The sequence below is a fragment of the Musa acuminata genome, chromosome BXJ1-5 (genome assembly GCF_036884655.1).
Source record: "Musa acuminata AAA Group cultivar baxijiao chromosome BXJ1-5, Cavendish_Baxijiao_AAA, whole genome shotgun sequence".
NCBI classification, from domain to species: domain Eukaryota; kingdom Viridiplantae; phylum Streptophyta; class Magnoliopsida; order Zingiberales; family Musaceae; genus Musa; species Musa acuminata.
Genome location: NC_088331.1, coordinates 47004391 through 47018359, shown reverse-complemented (window position 1 = coordinate 47018359; position 13969 = coordinate 47004391). Strand labels below are relative to the sequence as shown.

Genomic DNA, 13969 nt, shown 5'->3' with positions numbered 1-13969 from the left:
CCTCGTTCGCTGCATACCCGACTTCCTTCTCTCTTTGTCTCTCTGTAGCTCAGAAGTCAAAACTCATTCATGTTCCTCGGTGGCGGCAACGATCGGTTTGGCTTCATGCGGCAGCGAAAAGGACCGACGAAGATGCGAGAAAGGTAGCACGTGAACACGGGATGAAGCTGGCAGTCAGAGGGTCCCTCGATGCTCCGGTCCAAAATCGTCTTGCACGCCCTTGGCATACACCAATCCTCGGACAGCGACTAGGAGTAGAATCTGTAGATGATCACCAACCTGAGCCACAGCCGAGTGCAAGGAACAGATCATGGACAAGAGATGGGGAAAGGTTCCTCTCTCTGTCTCTCTCCTTTCTTTTCGGCTATATATATCGCCATCATGCTGCTGCTTCTGTTTATTGTCTTCCTCGGAGAGTTCAGCATGAACTGGCGGAGGATGGAGAGGCTGCAGAAGTGGAGAAGGATGGTGAGGCAACAGAAGGGGAAGCTGTACATCATGAGAATCTGCATCACCATGCTCATTTGCCGCCGTAAGTACGCCTAGTCCTATAGGCTCTTCCCGTACACATATACTCTCTCACTCATCCTGTGCTGCCACTCATGGAAAGTCTCAAATGAGGGCGCCATACTCGTCCTCCTCACACTGATGAAGAAGACGAGATGGAGATGGGAAGTCGGTGTATGGCTACTGCTCCTTCTACGGCTCATAAGTTTACGGATCTGTACTACCTTAGACCTCTTATAGTGTGATGATCACACGAAAATGGTGGCTGCTGCTTCTTCTCTCGGGCAATATGAATGGCCGAGTACTTCTCGATGAAACCTTTACAGGCGAGTCAATGTGCTTACATCATATAATAATGCTCTTTTTCTAATCCTGATTTGCTAAAGCAATGCATATATCGATGGAGATGATTGGTCTGTTTAAGCATTGACTGGTCAAAATTGTATTTGGTGGAGTAATACAATGAAAATAATGGATAAAGAAAGATTTCTCATCACTACATTAGTAGAATCTGAAAGAATCATAGCCATCAGATTGGATCCAACCGGTCGATCTGAACCGGGTCCAATCGAAATGAACCAAATCAAACCAACATGAGTCCACTAGCATCTTGTTCCAAATAGAAGAAAACGTATCACGTGAGATGCATGTGCAGCGCAGCTCAATGCTTAAAGCTATCGTCTTCCAAGAATGCGCTGGCATCGAGGAGAATGACCTAAGTAAATTGGGACGATGGAACGTCGATGAGGGAGGGTGACGGTGGCTCCAAGCCACATTTGGATGTGGGAGAATGGGAGGGCTTTGTGGGCTCCCGAGGCGTGGGTACTCTCCGGGGATTAGGGTGCCCCCAGACTGATGTGGCGTGCGGCTTATCCGCGATCGCGGTCAGATCGGTCTGCTCCTGTGCCTCGATCCAGGGTGGAGGGGCCGATGCGGACACGACGGCGGTGGATCGTGTCCGGTCTCACCGAGAAGAACCAGGCAGGTCCGTCCCTTTCTTCGCCTCCCCATGTTCCTTGCCTTTCTCAAGATTATGTGTTCGTGCATCTTATATCGCAAAGAAGAGGTGGTGGTGTGGTGTTCTTGCCTTTTCAGCTTTCTTGATTTCGAATGGCTTGAATCTTGGTGGTGCGTTCTTGTTCTTTCCCGCGATCAAATCCATGTGAAATCAACACTTATGTTGTAGCATTACTGGAACTGTAGGGTTCTAATATGTGATAGGTGACTTTCGGATCAGCAGAAAGTTCACGTCTCCCGATATGAGCTCAAAGTGTTCGACTGAATGCTTCGTGAATTAATAACTTTTTACACACAAATAATCTTCAATTTCGAGATAAATGATTAGTCAATATACCTCTAAATTAAGAGAATTAATAGGTTGTGTTGTGGATGTGTTTCTGAACTACTGTCCCTGAACCACTTTAATTGAGAGTGTGAAGGATAATATAATCTATGAGAGACAAAAAAAAAACATTTTGGCTGCTTGAGGATGACTGAACTTGTTTTCGCACGGAGGAACAATGGAGAACATATCTAACTACTTTTCTATTTTTTAAGATAAAGACTTCCTATGCTTGTTCTGATAATACATGTAAAGACTGTACAGTACACCACGTCACAATTTCTTATAAGGTTACTTTTTTACATGTAAATCATGTCGAATTCTGATAATACAATTGTGTTAATCTTTTCTTTTTTTATTTAATCTATATAATGGGTCATAGTGTTAATCTTATAAGGTTATCTTTTTTTTTTCGATAAAGACTTTGACAGTTTATCGCAAGATCTCACTTATAATAATAATAATATTTTATGGGTGATCCAATGTCTTCATTGTAGGAATCCTCATTATTGTATCTTTCAGTTAAATCACAAAAGGTTGTCTTCTTATAGAAAAGATTTAGCTTCATAACTTCAGAACTTTGGAGGTGATCCAGTGTTTAGGATTCCTTATCATTGCATCTTTAAGTTTCTAAATTTCAAAAGGTTGTATTCTTAAAAAAAAAAGTCTAGCTTCAGAACTTTGGAGCAGTAACTTTAAAAAAAGGCATCAATCATTTTTTTCAGATTTTATAATCAAATAAAGAATAAAAAAAGAAAGAGTAATTCCTACACACAAACAGTTTCAACTTCTCTTTATTTGTTTTCATGTTGTTATATCTGTGAAATCTATTATTTGTTCATTGTTATTTGGGACATTTGAGTGAAAGCATAAGGATTCCTTTAGTTTATTAACAAATGGATGAGTGTTCTTTTGGAGATTATAGTAAGGTTGTGCTAGCAGAGGTGTTGTGTGTTTTTGATGTTTTTCCTGTGTGGCTGGACCAATGATGCAGGAAGGGTTTGTATTTCTTTTCCAAAATAGAAAAGTATGTCAATAAATTAGTTCTTATTACTTCAAAAATAATTCTTTTAGATGAGGATTTTAGTTGCTCAAAATATATAGCTGGCATCCTCAAGAAATATGAGGAAATAAGAGTTTTCTATTATCTGCCTCATCAATTTCATGAGCTTTCTTTACTTTCTTGTGGTAACCTCTTTGACAAATTAGTTGTTGGATTTTTCGTTGCAGCAACAATTCTTTACATTGAACATTGTTGAATATTATTTCATCATTTTACGGTCTATCCAAGGGAGGTTCGATACTGCTTTACATTGAACATTGTTGAATATTATTTCAGCTGTCATGTTTCGGATTTTAGGATGCTAAGACTCGTCGATCGTGACTCCGGCACTATGAGCTCCATGTGAAGATGAGAGACTGCTGGAACTACAAACAAGCAGGTCTTTAATGTGGTGGCTTATCTTCTACCATTAGTTTGGTGCAGGTTCTGTGATCTCCGCAGCTTCTCAGACGCAACTCGGAGGGAAGCTGGTCAACGCTCCGATCACACGGAGAGAGATGAGCGCATCCTCCGGTATGTTGTTGAACGCATGGCGCTGCCAGTGACTGCCATCACCTCATATCAAGTACGCGGACTTTTCGAACCTTATCATCATCTCTTTGGTTTTGTCTAGGCTTCTCTCTCTCTGTCTCTCCCTCTCTCTCGGACCGTATAACGATGACCTCGCAAGCAAAAGAAGCTGACCTTTTACTATTTCTTCTTTTAGCAGTTGTTAGGAAGCTCTCCATGTTGCTTTAATGAATGGTGAACCGATTTCTTTCTTCGAAGCTGTCTTGCGGTTGATTGTTTGGGAACCATCTCCACGAAGATGCAGATAGAACCTCTCTGATACGAAGATGAAGACGAGAAGCAATCATCTTATGCTACGATGACTCAAATTGTAAGGTTAGATGTCAATATTTTCAGAAAAAGAAGCATTAAATATGATGCCGACAGATCTCTGTCGCTTCCTCACAGCGCCACGGCATTGTTATCAGCTACCAAAGGTCAGCTTCTTAGAAGATTTCATCAATGGACGACATCTTGACCAACAAGCCACAGCCAGATATTTCCATAACAGACGAAAGATTTGAAAGATCTGCTGTGAAATATCGGAGAAAAAACGCGAGATCTTGGTGTATTAGTAGCAGTACCAGAGCCATCTTCACCTCCACAAACCTCATCTCCGGGAACAACCAGGGCCGAGGAGATGTTCACGACGAGGCCGCTCTCCGTCTTCAAGAACTCTGCTGGTGCTGCCGCCATTCAACCACCACCACCGGCAGGGCCCAACTCAGGCTATCTGCTTCTCCAGGACGAGGGAGCTGAACCAAACCCCTCATGCTGCTGGGGGCTCTGTGAAGACACGAGGGTTCGAGAGCTCCCCTTCCCCCAGAACAGGATCCTCACCATCACCTACACGGAGGGCTCTCACACATGGCAGTTGCCGGCCCTGTTCATCCCCGTCCTCGACAAATCGCTCTCCTCCAATCACTACTACGTCATCGTCGCAAAGGGCAAAAAGAAAGGGTGGCGCACCTCTCTCGATCTCCTTCCCTCCCTCCCGTAGTTTTCTCACAACAATGTCGGTTGGATTTCGACTGTATGTGCAGGAAAGCGTATACATGCTCCCTGGAGGAAGACATGACCACATGCTGCTTCTGCCGGAGCGTCAACGATGTCAAGCCGAGAGAGTTCGATCACAGGGACATCTACCAGCAGGTGGAGATCGTCTGCAATAGAGGCAGGTTCACCGCGCAGTCCGTAGCTCCGGATGGGTTCGCTCCATGGCCACTGAGGAGTAAGTACTGGGAGCTTTATGCTTCGAAGCACACGGACTTCGACTTGACCGACGCCTGGGGGCTCGACAAAGCCCTTCGTGCCCGCACGCCCGCGTTGGAGTTGCCGATATCAGGCGCAGGTGGTGCTGGTTTGGTCGTGGGGAGGTGGTACGCCCCCTGCGTGTTCGTGAAGGAAGGAGATAGCCTGCGGCGTCAAATGGAGCGCTCGGCTTTCTACGATATCACCCTCGAGCAGCGCTGGGAACAGGTGTTCGCGTGCGAGAACTTGTATGGCGATCGGAGGACCGTGGAAGTCAAGGCTACTGTTGGGGCGGAGGGCGCGGTGTTGGGTGGCGTGGAGGCGACGCGAGACGGCGCAGGTGGACAGGACGCCGTGGTGTGGTACAAGCCGCTTGATTTGGAGGGAGAGAGGGTGGGGCTGAGCTCCCCGGTATGGGAGAGAATGAGGTGGGAGCAGGGGAGGGGAGGGTGGGTCGGTGGTGAAGTGAAGGTGGAGAGGTCGGAGGAGTACGGAGGGGTGAGCCCGTGGAAGAAATTTGGGTGCTACGTGTTGGTGGAGAGGTTTGTGGTGAGGAGGATGGATGGAAGCTCGGCCTTGATAGTTGACTTCAAGCACACGGGTACGATTCAAACCAAGTGGGAATGACGGCGTTGCCGGCGGTCTGATGGTCGCCGTACTCTTACTTCATGCTTGCCATTTGTGCCTTTTTCATATTATTTTTGAACTTTTTGTTAGATAATTAAGAGATACGGGATATTCTATTTTGTTCATTCTCTTTATGAGTTAAGAAGGTAAAATTTTTTTTCATATGTTGCATTGGCTCAAATTGTTTCATCACGGTCCATTGCACTATGTCGCTTCCCAGTGAATCCCTATTGCATTTTGAATCTTTGTTGGATAAACTTCATGCCCTTCATCTCTACTCCTCATTTTGTATTGAGTTGAGTATGACCTTCACACCTATTATTCCACGGGTTAATACTCTGTTGAGTCTGATTTTCATATCGATTCTAAGTGTCTTCGTTTGTTGTTATCTTGGACCACTCCCCCACTTGATCATGCAATGCATTCCCAAACACATTACGTGTGAGATCATGTGATGACTCATCGTCGTTCACTCGGTTTGTTGAGCTTTGTAGAGTTATTGTCTTGGTACCCCTCCTCAACATGTATAGTTTGTTATATATGATTCTCCATCTCACAAATTGAGACTTATCCCTCTTGGATATCTCTCTTATTGGAGTAATTTTTCGTATTTTTCCCTCCAAAAGTTTTGGAGACCATTATCCTCTTAAACTACTCAACCATGCTAAACAAACTATGCACTATTCTATCCCTATAAACAAACTTACTAAATTACGACTCTTCGTCAATACAACCCCTGCTATTCTCCTCAAGGCCTAGTAATATATTGAACTTGCTACACATTTTAGCCTTCTCTAGACGTATCCTCCCCATGTTGAAGGAAAAGTTTTAATGTTCCATAACGTCAAAGTTTTAATTGCCTTGGGATGGTTATAGACATAGACAGCCCATTATGTACATACAAGCCTTTGCATGGGTACCGAATTTTTTGAATTAACAATTCTCCTCACCTCTGTGAGTTTTGCATAACTCTTTCGATCGTTGAGCAACTCACCTCACTTTGCACGATCTCATCCTTTGCTAAACACCTCACTTACCTTAAGTATCATTAAGTTTGGTTACCATATCGAGTCGTAGCTCGAATTCAACCATCCCAACTTTTGTATGTTATGTTATTCCCAGCTCGCTTGTCCTCGTGATGCCTCTCGGGCAAAGGGTTAGCTATTCCTTTGAATGTCAATTTCAGATGCTTACTCTTCTAAGCAACTCCTTTCCCTACGTCTCAACACTTGTTTCTCGCAAATGGTTATGCGTGTTGGCTGCTCTCAACGCCACCTAGCTTGGTCTCTCACATTTTTATACCAAGTATTTTTAAGTGTGCCTATTCCACTATAATATAATTTGTCATGGACTTAGGTAGCTATCCCTAAGTTGTGCGGCACTTCTGCGTATCCATCCCTAAAGGGTCAACCTTCCCGAAACCTCTTGTGATATACAAAAAAGACGGGTTAGAAAAAGCGTTTAACTTAGAATCCATAAGTAGCAATTTCAACGAATACTTGATAGATAATGCAAATTATAAACATAGACTTTGAAGGATCTGAACGATTACATGAGAAATAATCTAAGGTAGTTCACTATAGTCGAAAGTCCCTGCAAATGCCTACATGACACTACCATAGAACAATGTAGTAATCCAGCCCTAAACACTACTCCAAATGCCCATCTAGTCATGTGCCACCTGGGCAGCTCCTAGGTGTTATACTGGCTGACATTCCGTACCACCTTGTAGAGCTAGAAAACCCCTAAAATAATTATTTGGATGACTTATTTCTAGACAATTTTGCCTCGACGTAATGACTGTACATAACTTGTGTTTATAAGCCTGAAATAACCACAAAAGTCAACTAAATTGGGATTATTAAGCCTACTACAACCCTATGTAAAATATGAATAAAAATAAAACATACGAACATATACAAGTATTATATTAAAAATAAAAGACATGAACATATACACGATAGCTAATTTATTAAACCTAAACTAGTAATCCAAAAATGTTTATTACTGCTCCACACCGGACATTAGGTGTTACAACTTGAGGTGTTAGATCACATGTATGTTCGAGTAAATGCTCTCTTGGCAAGAAATATACACGCTATTTCGATGTTGGCTATTACTAATGCTAGGAAAACAGTCACATGAAGCAGCAAGAATGGGGTAACTCGATCGACAGACACCATCATTTAGTCTTGACAACAACTGACAATGGTAGAAATCGATCACACAAGTCAGCATTCACAATCCTCACCGGCATTCAACCAACAAATAAATCATCGCAGGTATTCCATTAAATGACACTACCAGAAAATGTACAAACATGCTCACAATCCTGACTAGCATTCAAGCGAGAAGCAAAATCATTGAAGGTATAGTAGTATTTACCTTTCACTGAAGCAACGGGAAACTGTTGGCTTCCCAGTTTTGCAACCACAGCAGCAAAGTACAGCCGGTGGAGTGCAGTTCAAGACCTCCTAGCTTCGCTTCCGCAGGGTAGTTTGGCAAATCGGCATCAGCTAACACTGAAAGATCATATGTTTGTGCAGAAGCAGTAGCACTTTCTTCGAGCAATGAAGATTTGATTGCTTCCAGGTCTGCTCGGACTTGCAGTGTGTTTGGTATCACAGGGCTGCTTGAACCTGATGTAGAGACACTAGACCTCTTATAGTGTGATGATCACACGAAAATGATGGCTGCTGCTTCTTCTCTCGGGCAATGTGAATGGCCGAGTACTTCTCGATGAAACCTTTACGGGCGAGTCAATGCGCTTACCTCATATAATAATGTTCTTTTTCTAATCCTGATTTGCTAAAGCAATGCATATATCGATGGAGATGATTGGTCTGTTTAAGCATTGACTGGTCAAAATTGACTCCATGACCGAGATCATAAGTTCACCCATGAAATTGAGTTGTATTTGGTGGAGTAATACAATGAAAATAATGGATAAAGAAAGATTTCTCATCACTACATCAGTAGAATCTGATAGAATCATAGCCATCAGATTGGATCAAACCGGTCGATCTAGCCAAAACAAATTAAGAATCAACCCGCCGGTCGATCTGAACCGGGTCCAATCGAAATGAACCAATTCAAATCGTGAACATGAGTCTAGTAGCATCCGATCAAAATTGAATAAAAGGTATCACGTGAGATGCATGTGCAGAGCAGCTCAATGCTTAAAGCTATCGTCTTCCAAGAATGCGTTTACATCGAGGAGAATGACCAAAGTGATTTGGGACGATGGAGCGTCGATGAGGGAGGGTGACGTTGGCTCCAAGCCACATTCGATGTGGGAGAATGGGAGGGCTTTGTGGGCTCCGAGGCGTGGGTACTCTCCGGGGATTAGGGTGCCCCCAGACTGATGTGGCGTGCGGCTTATCCGCGATCGCGGTCAGATCGGTCTGCTTCTGTGCCTCGATCCAGGGAGGAGGGGCCGATGCGCACACGACGGCGGTGGATCGTGTCCGGTCTCACCGAGAAGAACCAGGCAGGTCCGTCCCTTTCTTCGCCTCCCCATGTTCCTTGCCTTTCTCAAGATTGTGTGTTCGTGCATCTTATATCGCAAAGAAGAGGTGGTGGTGTGGTGTTCTTGCCTTTTCAGCTTTCTTGATTTCGAATGGCTTGAATCTTGGTGGTGCGTTCTTGTTCTTTCCCGCGATCAAATCCATGTGAAATCAACACTTATGTTGTAGCATTACTGGAACTGTAGGGTTCTAATATGTGATAGGTGACTTTCGGATCAGCAGAAAGTTCACGTCTCCCGATATGAGCTCAAAGTGTTCGACTGAATGCTTCGTGAATTAATAACTTTTTACACACAAATAATCTTCAATTTCGAGATAAATGATTAGTCAATATACCTCTAAATTAAGAGAATTAATAGGTTGTGTTGTGGATGTGTTTCTGAACTACTGTCCCTGAACCACTTTAATTGAGAGTGTGAAGGATAATATAATCTATGAGAGACAAAAAAAAAACATTTTGGCTGCTTGAGGATGACTGAACTTGTTTTCGCACGGAGGAACAATGGAGAACATATCTAACTACTTTTCTATTTTTTAAGATAAAGACTTCCTATGCTTGTTCTGATAATACATGTAAAGACTGTACAGTACACCACGTCACAATTTCTTATAAGGTTACTTTTTTACATGTAAATCATGTCGAATTCTGATAATACAATTGTGTTAATCTTTTCTTTTTTTATTTAATCTATATAATGGGTCATAGTGTTAATCTTATAAGGTTATCTTTTTTTTTTCGATAAAGACTTTGACAGTTTATCGCAAGATCTCACTTATAATAATAATAATATTTTATGGGTGATCCAATGTCTTCATTGTAGGAATCCTCATTATTGTATCTTTCAGTTAAATCACAAAAGGTTGTCTTCTTATAGAAAAGATTTAGCTTCATAACTTCAGAACTTTGGAGGTGATCCAGTGTTTAGGATTCCTTATCATTGCATCTTTAAGTTTCTAAATTTCAAAAGGTTGTATTCTTAAAAAAAAAAGTCTAGCTTCAGAACTTTGGAGCAGTAACTTTAAAAAAAGGCATCAATCATTTTTTTCAGATTTTATAATCAAATAAAGAATAAAAAAAGAAAGAGTAATTCCTACACACAAACAGTTTCAACTTCTCTTTATTTGTTTTCATGTTGTTATATCTGTGAAATCTATTATTTGTTCATTGTTATTTGGGACATTTGAGTGAAAGCATAAGGATTCCTTTAGTTTATTAACAAATGGATGAGTGTTCTTTTGGAGATTATAGTAAGGTTGTGCTAGCAGAGGTGTTGTGTGTTTTTGATGTTTTTCCTGTGTGGCTGGACCAATGATGCAGGAAGGGTTTGTATTTCTTTTCCAAAATAGAAAAGTATGTCAATAAATTAGTTCTTATTACTTCAAAAATAATTCTTTTAGATGAGGATTTTAGTTGCTCAAAATATATAGCTGGCATCCTCAAGAAATATGAGGAAATAAGAGTTTTCTATTATCTGCCTCATCAATTTCATGAGCTTTCTTTACTTTCTTGTGGTAACCTCTTTGACAAATTAGTTGTTGGATTTTTCGTTGCAGCAACAATTCTTTACATTGAACATTGTTGAATATTATTTCATCATTTTATGGTCTATCCAAGGGAGGTTCGATACTGCTTTACATTGAACATTGTTGAATATTATTTCATCTGTCATGTTTCGGATTTTAGGATGCTAAGACTTGTCGATCATGTCAGCCCCATCATGTAACGAAGATGACTCCGGCACTATGAGCTCCATGTGAAGATGAGAGACTGATGGAACTGCAAACAAGCAGGTCTTAATGTGGTGGCTTATCATCTTCCACCATTAGTTTGGTGCAGGTTCTGTGAAGATGAGTACTCACGAAGGACCGTCAAGTTGCTCTCCGCAGCTTCTCAGACGCAACTCGGAGGGAAGCTGGTCAACGCTCCGATCACACGGAGAGAGATGAGCGCATCCTCCGGTATGTTGTTGAACGCATGGCGCTGCCAGTGACTGCCATCACCTCATATCAAGTACGCGGACTTTTCGAACCTTATCATCATCTCTTTGGTTTTGTCTAGGCTTCTCTCTCTCTGTCTCTCCCTCTCTCTCTCGGACCGTATAACGATGACCTCGCAAGCAAATGAAGCTGACCTTTTACTATTTCTTCTTTTAGCAGGTGTAAGGAAGCTCTCCATGTTGCTTTAATGATTGGTGAACCGATTTCTTTCTTTGAAGGCGTCTTGCGGTTGATTGTTTGGGTACCATCTCCACGAAGATGCAGATGGAACCTCTCTGATATGAAGATGAAGAGGAGAAGCATTCTTCATCTTATGCTACGATAACTCAAATTGTAAGGTTAGATTGTCAATATTTTCAAAAAAGAAGCATTAAATATTATGCCCACGCATCTCTGACTCTTTCTCTCATTGATTTGTTGGATCGAGTTGATCATTCACAGATTCTTCACAGCTCCACGGCATTGTCATAATCTACCAAAGGTTAGCTTCTTAGAAGATGTCATCAATGGATCATAACAGAGAAAAGATTTGAAAGGTCTACTGTGAAAGATCGGAGAAAGAGCGAGAGATCTTGGTGTACTAATAGCAGTATCAGAGCCATCTTCACCTCCACAAACCTCATCTCTGGGAACAACCAGGGCCAAGGATATGTACACGACGAGGCCGCTCTCCGTCTTCAAGAACTCTGCTGGTGCTGCCGCTATTCAACCACCACCACCGGCAGGGCCCAACTCAGGCTATCTGCTTCTCCAGGACGAGGGAGCTGAACCAAACCCCTCATGCTGCTGGGGGCTCTGTGAAGACACGAGGGTTCGAGAGCTCCCCTTCCCTCAGAACAGGATCCTCACCATCACCTACACGGAGCACAATGGCCAGAGCTCTACCACCCACCGGTTCCCGGCCCTGTTCATCCCCGTCCTCTACAAATCGTTCTCCTCCAATCACTACTACGTCATCGTCGCAAAGGGCAAAAAGAAAGGGTGGCGCACCTCTCTCGATCTCCTTCCATCCCTCCCCCACCTCCCGTAGTTTTCTCACAACAATGTTGGGTTGATTTCGATTGCATGTGCAGGAAAGCGTATACATGCTCCCTGGAGGAAGATATGACCACATGCTGCTTCTGCCAGTGCGTCAACGATGTCAAGCCGAGAGAGTTCGATCACAGGGACATCTACCAGCAGGTGGAGATCGTCTGCAAGAGAGGCAGGTTCACCGCGCAGTCCGTAGCTCCGGATGGGTTCGCTCCATGGCCCCTGAGGAGAAAGGACTGGAGGCTTTATGCTTCGAAGCCAACGGACTTCGACTTGACCGACGCCTGGGGGCTCGACAAAGCCCTTCGCGCCCGCACGCCGGCGTTGGAGTTGCCGATATCGGGCGCAGGTGGTGCCAGTTTGGTCGTGGGGAGGTGGTACGCCCCCTGCGTGTTCGTGAAGGAAGGAGATAGCCTGCGGCGTCAAATGGAGCGCTCGGCTTTCTACGATATCACCCTCGAGCAGCGCTGGGAACAGGTGTTCGCGTGCGAGAACTTGTATGGCGATCGGAGGACCGTGGAAGTGAAGGCTACTGTTCGGGCGGTGGGCGCGGTGTTGGGTGGCGTGGAGGCGACTCGAGACGGCGCAGGTGGACAGGACGGCGTGGTGTGGTTCAAGCCGCTTGATTTGGAGGGAGAGAGGGTGGGGCTGAGCTCCCCGGTATGGGAGAGAATGAGGTGGGAGCAGGGGAGGTGTGGGTGGGTCGGCGGTGATGTGAAGGTGGAGAGGTCGGAGGAGTACGGAGGGGTGAGCCCGTGGAAGAGATTTGGGTGCTACGTGTTGGTGGAGAGGTTTGTGGTTGGGAGGATGGATGGAAGCTCGGCCTTGATCGTTGACTTCAAGCACAAGGGTACGATTCAAACCAAGTGGGAATGATGGCGTTGCCGGCGTTCTGTTGGTCGCCGTACTCTTACTTCATGCTCGCCATTTGTGCCTTTTTCATAATGTTTTCGTACTAGCGCTAGTGCTTGTGATGGTTGCCATTTGTCTTTTTCTTTCGGATGAACTTTGATTGACCTTAATTTTAATACCTTGATTTAATCCCATATCAGAATTAAGTGATTTTATTATGAGTAAATAATTTTTTAAAGAAAATTCATATCGAAAAGTGTTCTTTGTGAATAATAATAAATACACATGATTTGTTTGAATAAATTTAACAAGATTCACATTATGTGTTAGTTGGTTTGCTGAAGTCATATGTCATCATATGTGTTTGTTCGTAAATGATTAATCTCACCGAAATATCTTCTGCAAAAGAAAAGACTCATCGTTAAGTGGTTGTTCGTGAATGATTAATCTCATCGAAATATCTTATGCAAAAGAAAAGATGAGCTAAAGAAATAGTTTAACTTGACATCCATAATTAATCATTCTAGTAAATTATAAATATACTTCGTAAGCTTTGAATGATCCTTGACAAAGGGTCTAAGATGATTTGCTACGGTCGGAAATCTCCATAAGTGCTCACATGATATTGTTACATAATATGTTACAGAATAAGACAGCGAATCAACCTCAAACATCACCCCAAAGGCTCATCCAACCATGTGCCACTCGAATAGCTCTTGGGTGTTGTGTTGGTTGACACTTCACACCACTTTACAAAGCTAGAAAACTCCCAAAATAGCTATATGAATGATATGTTTCTAGCTAGTTTTGCCTCTATGTGATGACTATATACAACCTACGTTTACAAGCTTAGAACGATCATAAAAACCAACCAAAATGGGGCTATCATGCTTAATGCAAGCCCTCTACATGTGCAAAGCATGAACAAAATCAAAAGATACGAGCATACATGAGCATTACATCGAACACCATGTTTACAACTTTGTTTGTGATATTCTCCATCATTTATTCCTTCGACATCCTCGTTGAAGCCTTTATGGATGTTGGATCTCATCGTCTTTGCTTAATCTTCAATCTTTTGCTCCAATTACAATGAATCTCTTAGCTCCCAACTGTTCTTCGTCATTGTTAAGTAGTCAAACTTTGATCTGTCATGCTGCTTCAACTCGCCATTGACTTCGACTCTAGTGTGGGATCGATTGAGTTATGCTAATCCTTAAT

The 13969-nt window shown here is 43.1% G+C and overlaps 2 protein-coding genes across 14 annotated transcripts; both read left to right on the top strand.

Annotated features, from left to right (window-relative positions):
- The first annotated feature begins 1217 nt into the window (after nt 1-1217).
- LOC135674736 (uncharacterized) lies at nt 1218-5501 on the top strand. Of its 7 annotated transcripts, none has more exons than XM_065184862.1 (5): nt 1218-1492; nt 3336-3477; nt 3622-3797; nt 3890-4421; nt 4505-5501. In XM_065184862.1, exons 4-5 carry the CDS (start codon nt 4102-4104, stop codon nt 5337-5339), a joined length of 1155 nt encoding a protein of 384 aa, XP_065040934.1. In that variant the 5' UTR covers nt 1218-1492; nt 3336-3477; nt 3622-3797; nt 3890-4101; the 3' UTR covers nt 5340-5501. The 7 variants fall into 7 exon arrangements, with proteins under 7 accessions (XP_065040934.1, XP_065040932.1, XP_065040935.1 ...); XM_065184860.1 differs by having other exon boundaries at nt 3210-3477; XM_065184863.1 differs by having other exon boundaries at nt 3189-3477; nt 3622-3792.
- Nucleotides 5502-8559: 3058 nt separating this feature from the next.
- On the top strand, nt 8560-12958 carry LOC135674735 (uncharacterized). 7 transcript variants are annotated; one of them, XM_065184854.1, is made up of 5 exons: nt 8560-8833; nt 10551-10877; nt 11021-11197; nt 11306-11845; nt 11938-12958. In XM_065184854.1, the coding sequence occupies exons 4-5, from the start codon at nt 11514-11516 to the stop codon at nt 12770-12772; spliced, it is 1167 nt and encodes a 388-aa protein (XP_065040926.1). In that variant the 5' UTR covers nt 8560-8833; nt 10551-10877; nt 11021-11197; nt 11306-11513; the 3' UTR covers nt 12773-12958. The 7 variants fall into 7 exon arrangements, with proteins under 7 accessions (XP_065040926.1, XP_065040921.1, XP_065040925.1 ...); XM_065184849.1 differs by having other exon boundaries at nt 11021-11202; XM_065184853.1 differs by having other exon boundaries at nt 11021-11202; nt 11292-11845.
- Nucleotides 12959-13969: the final 1011 nt, after the last annotated feature.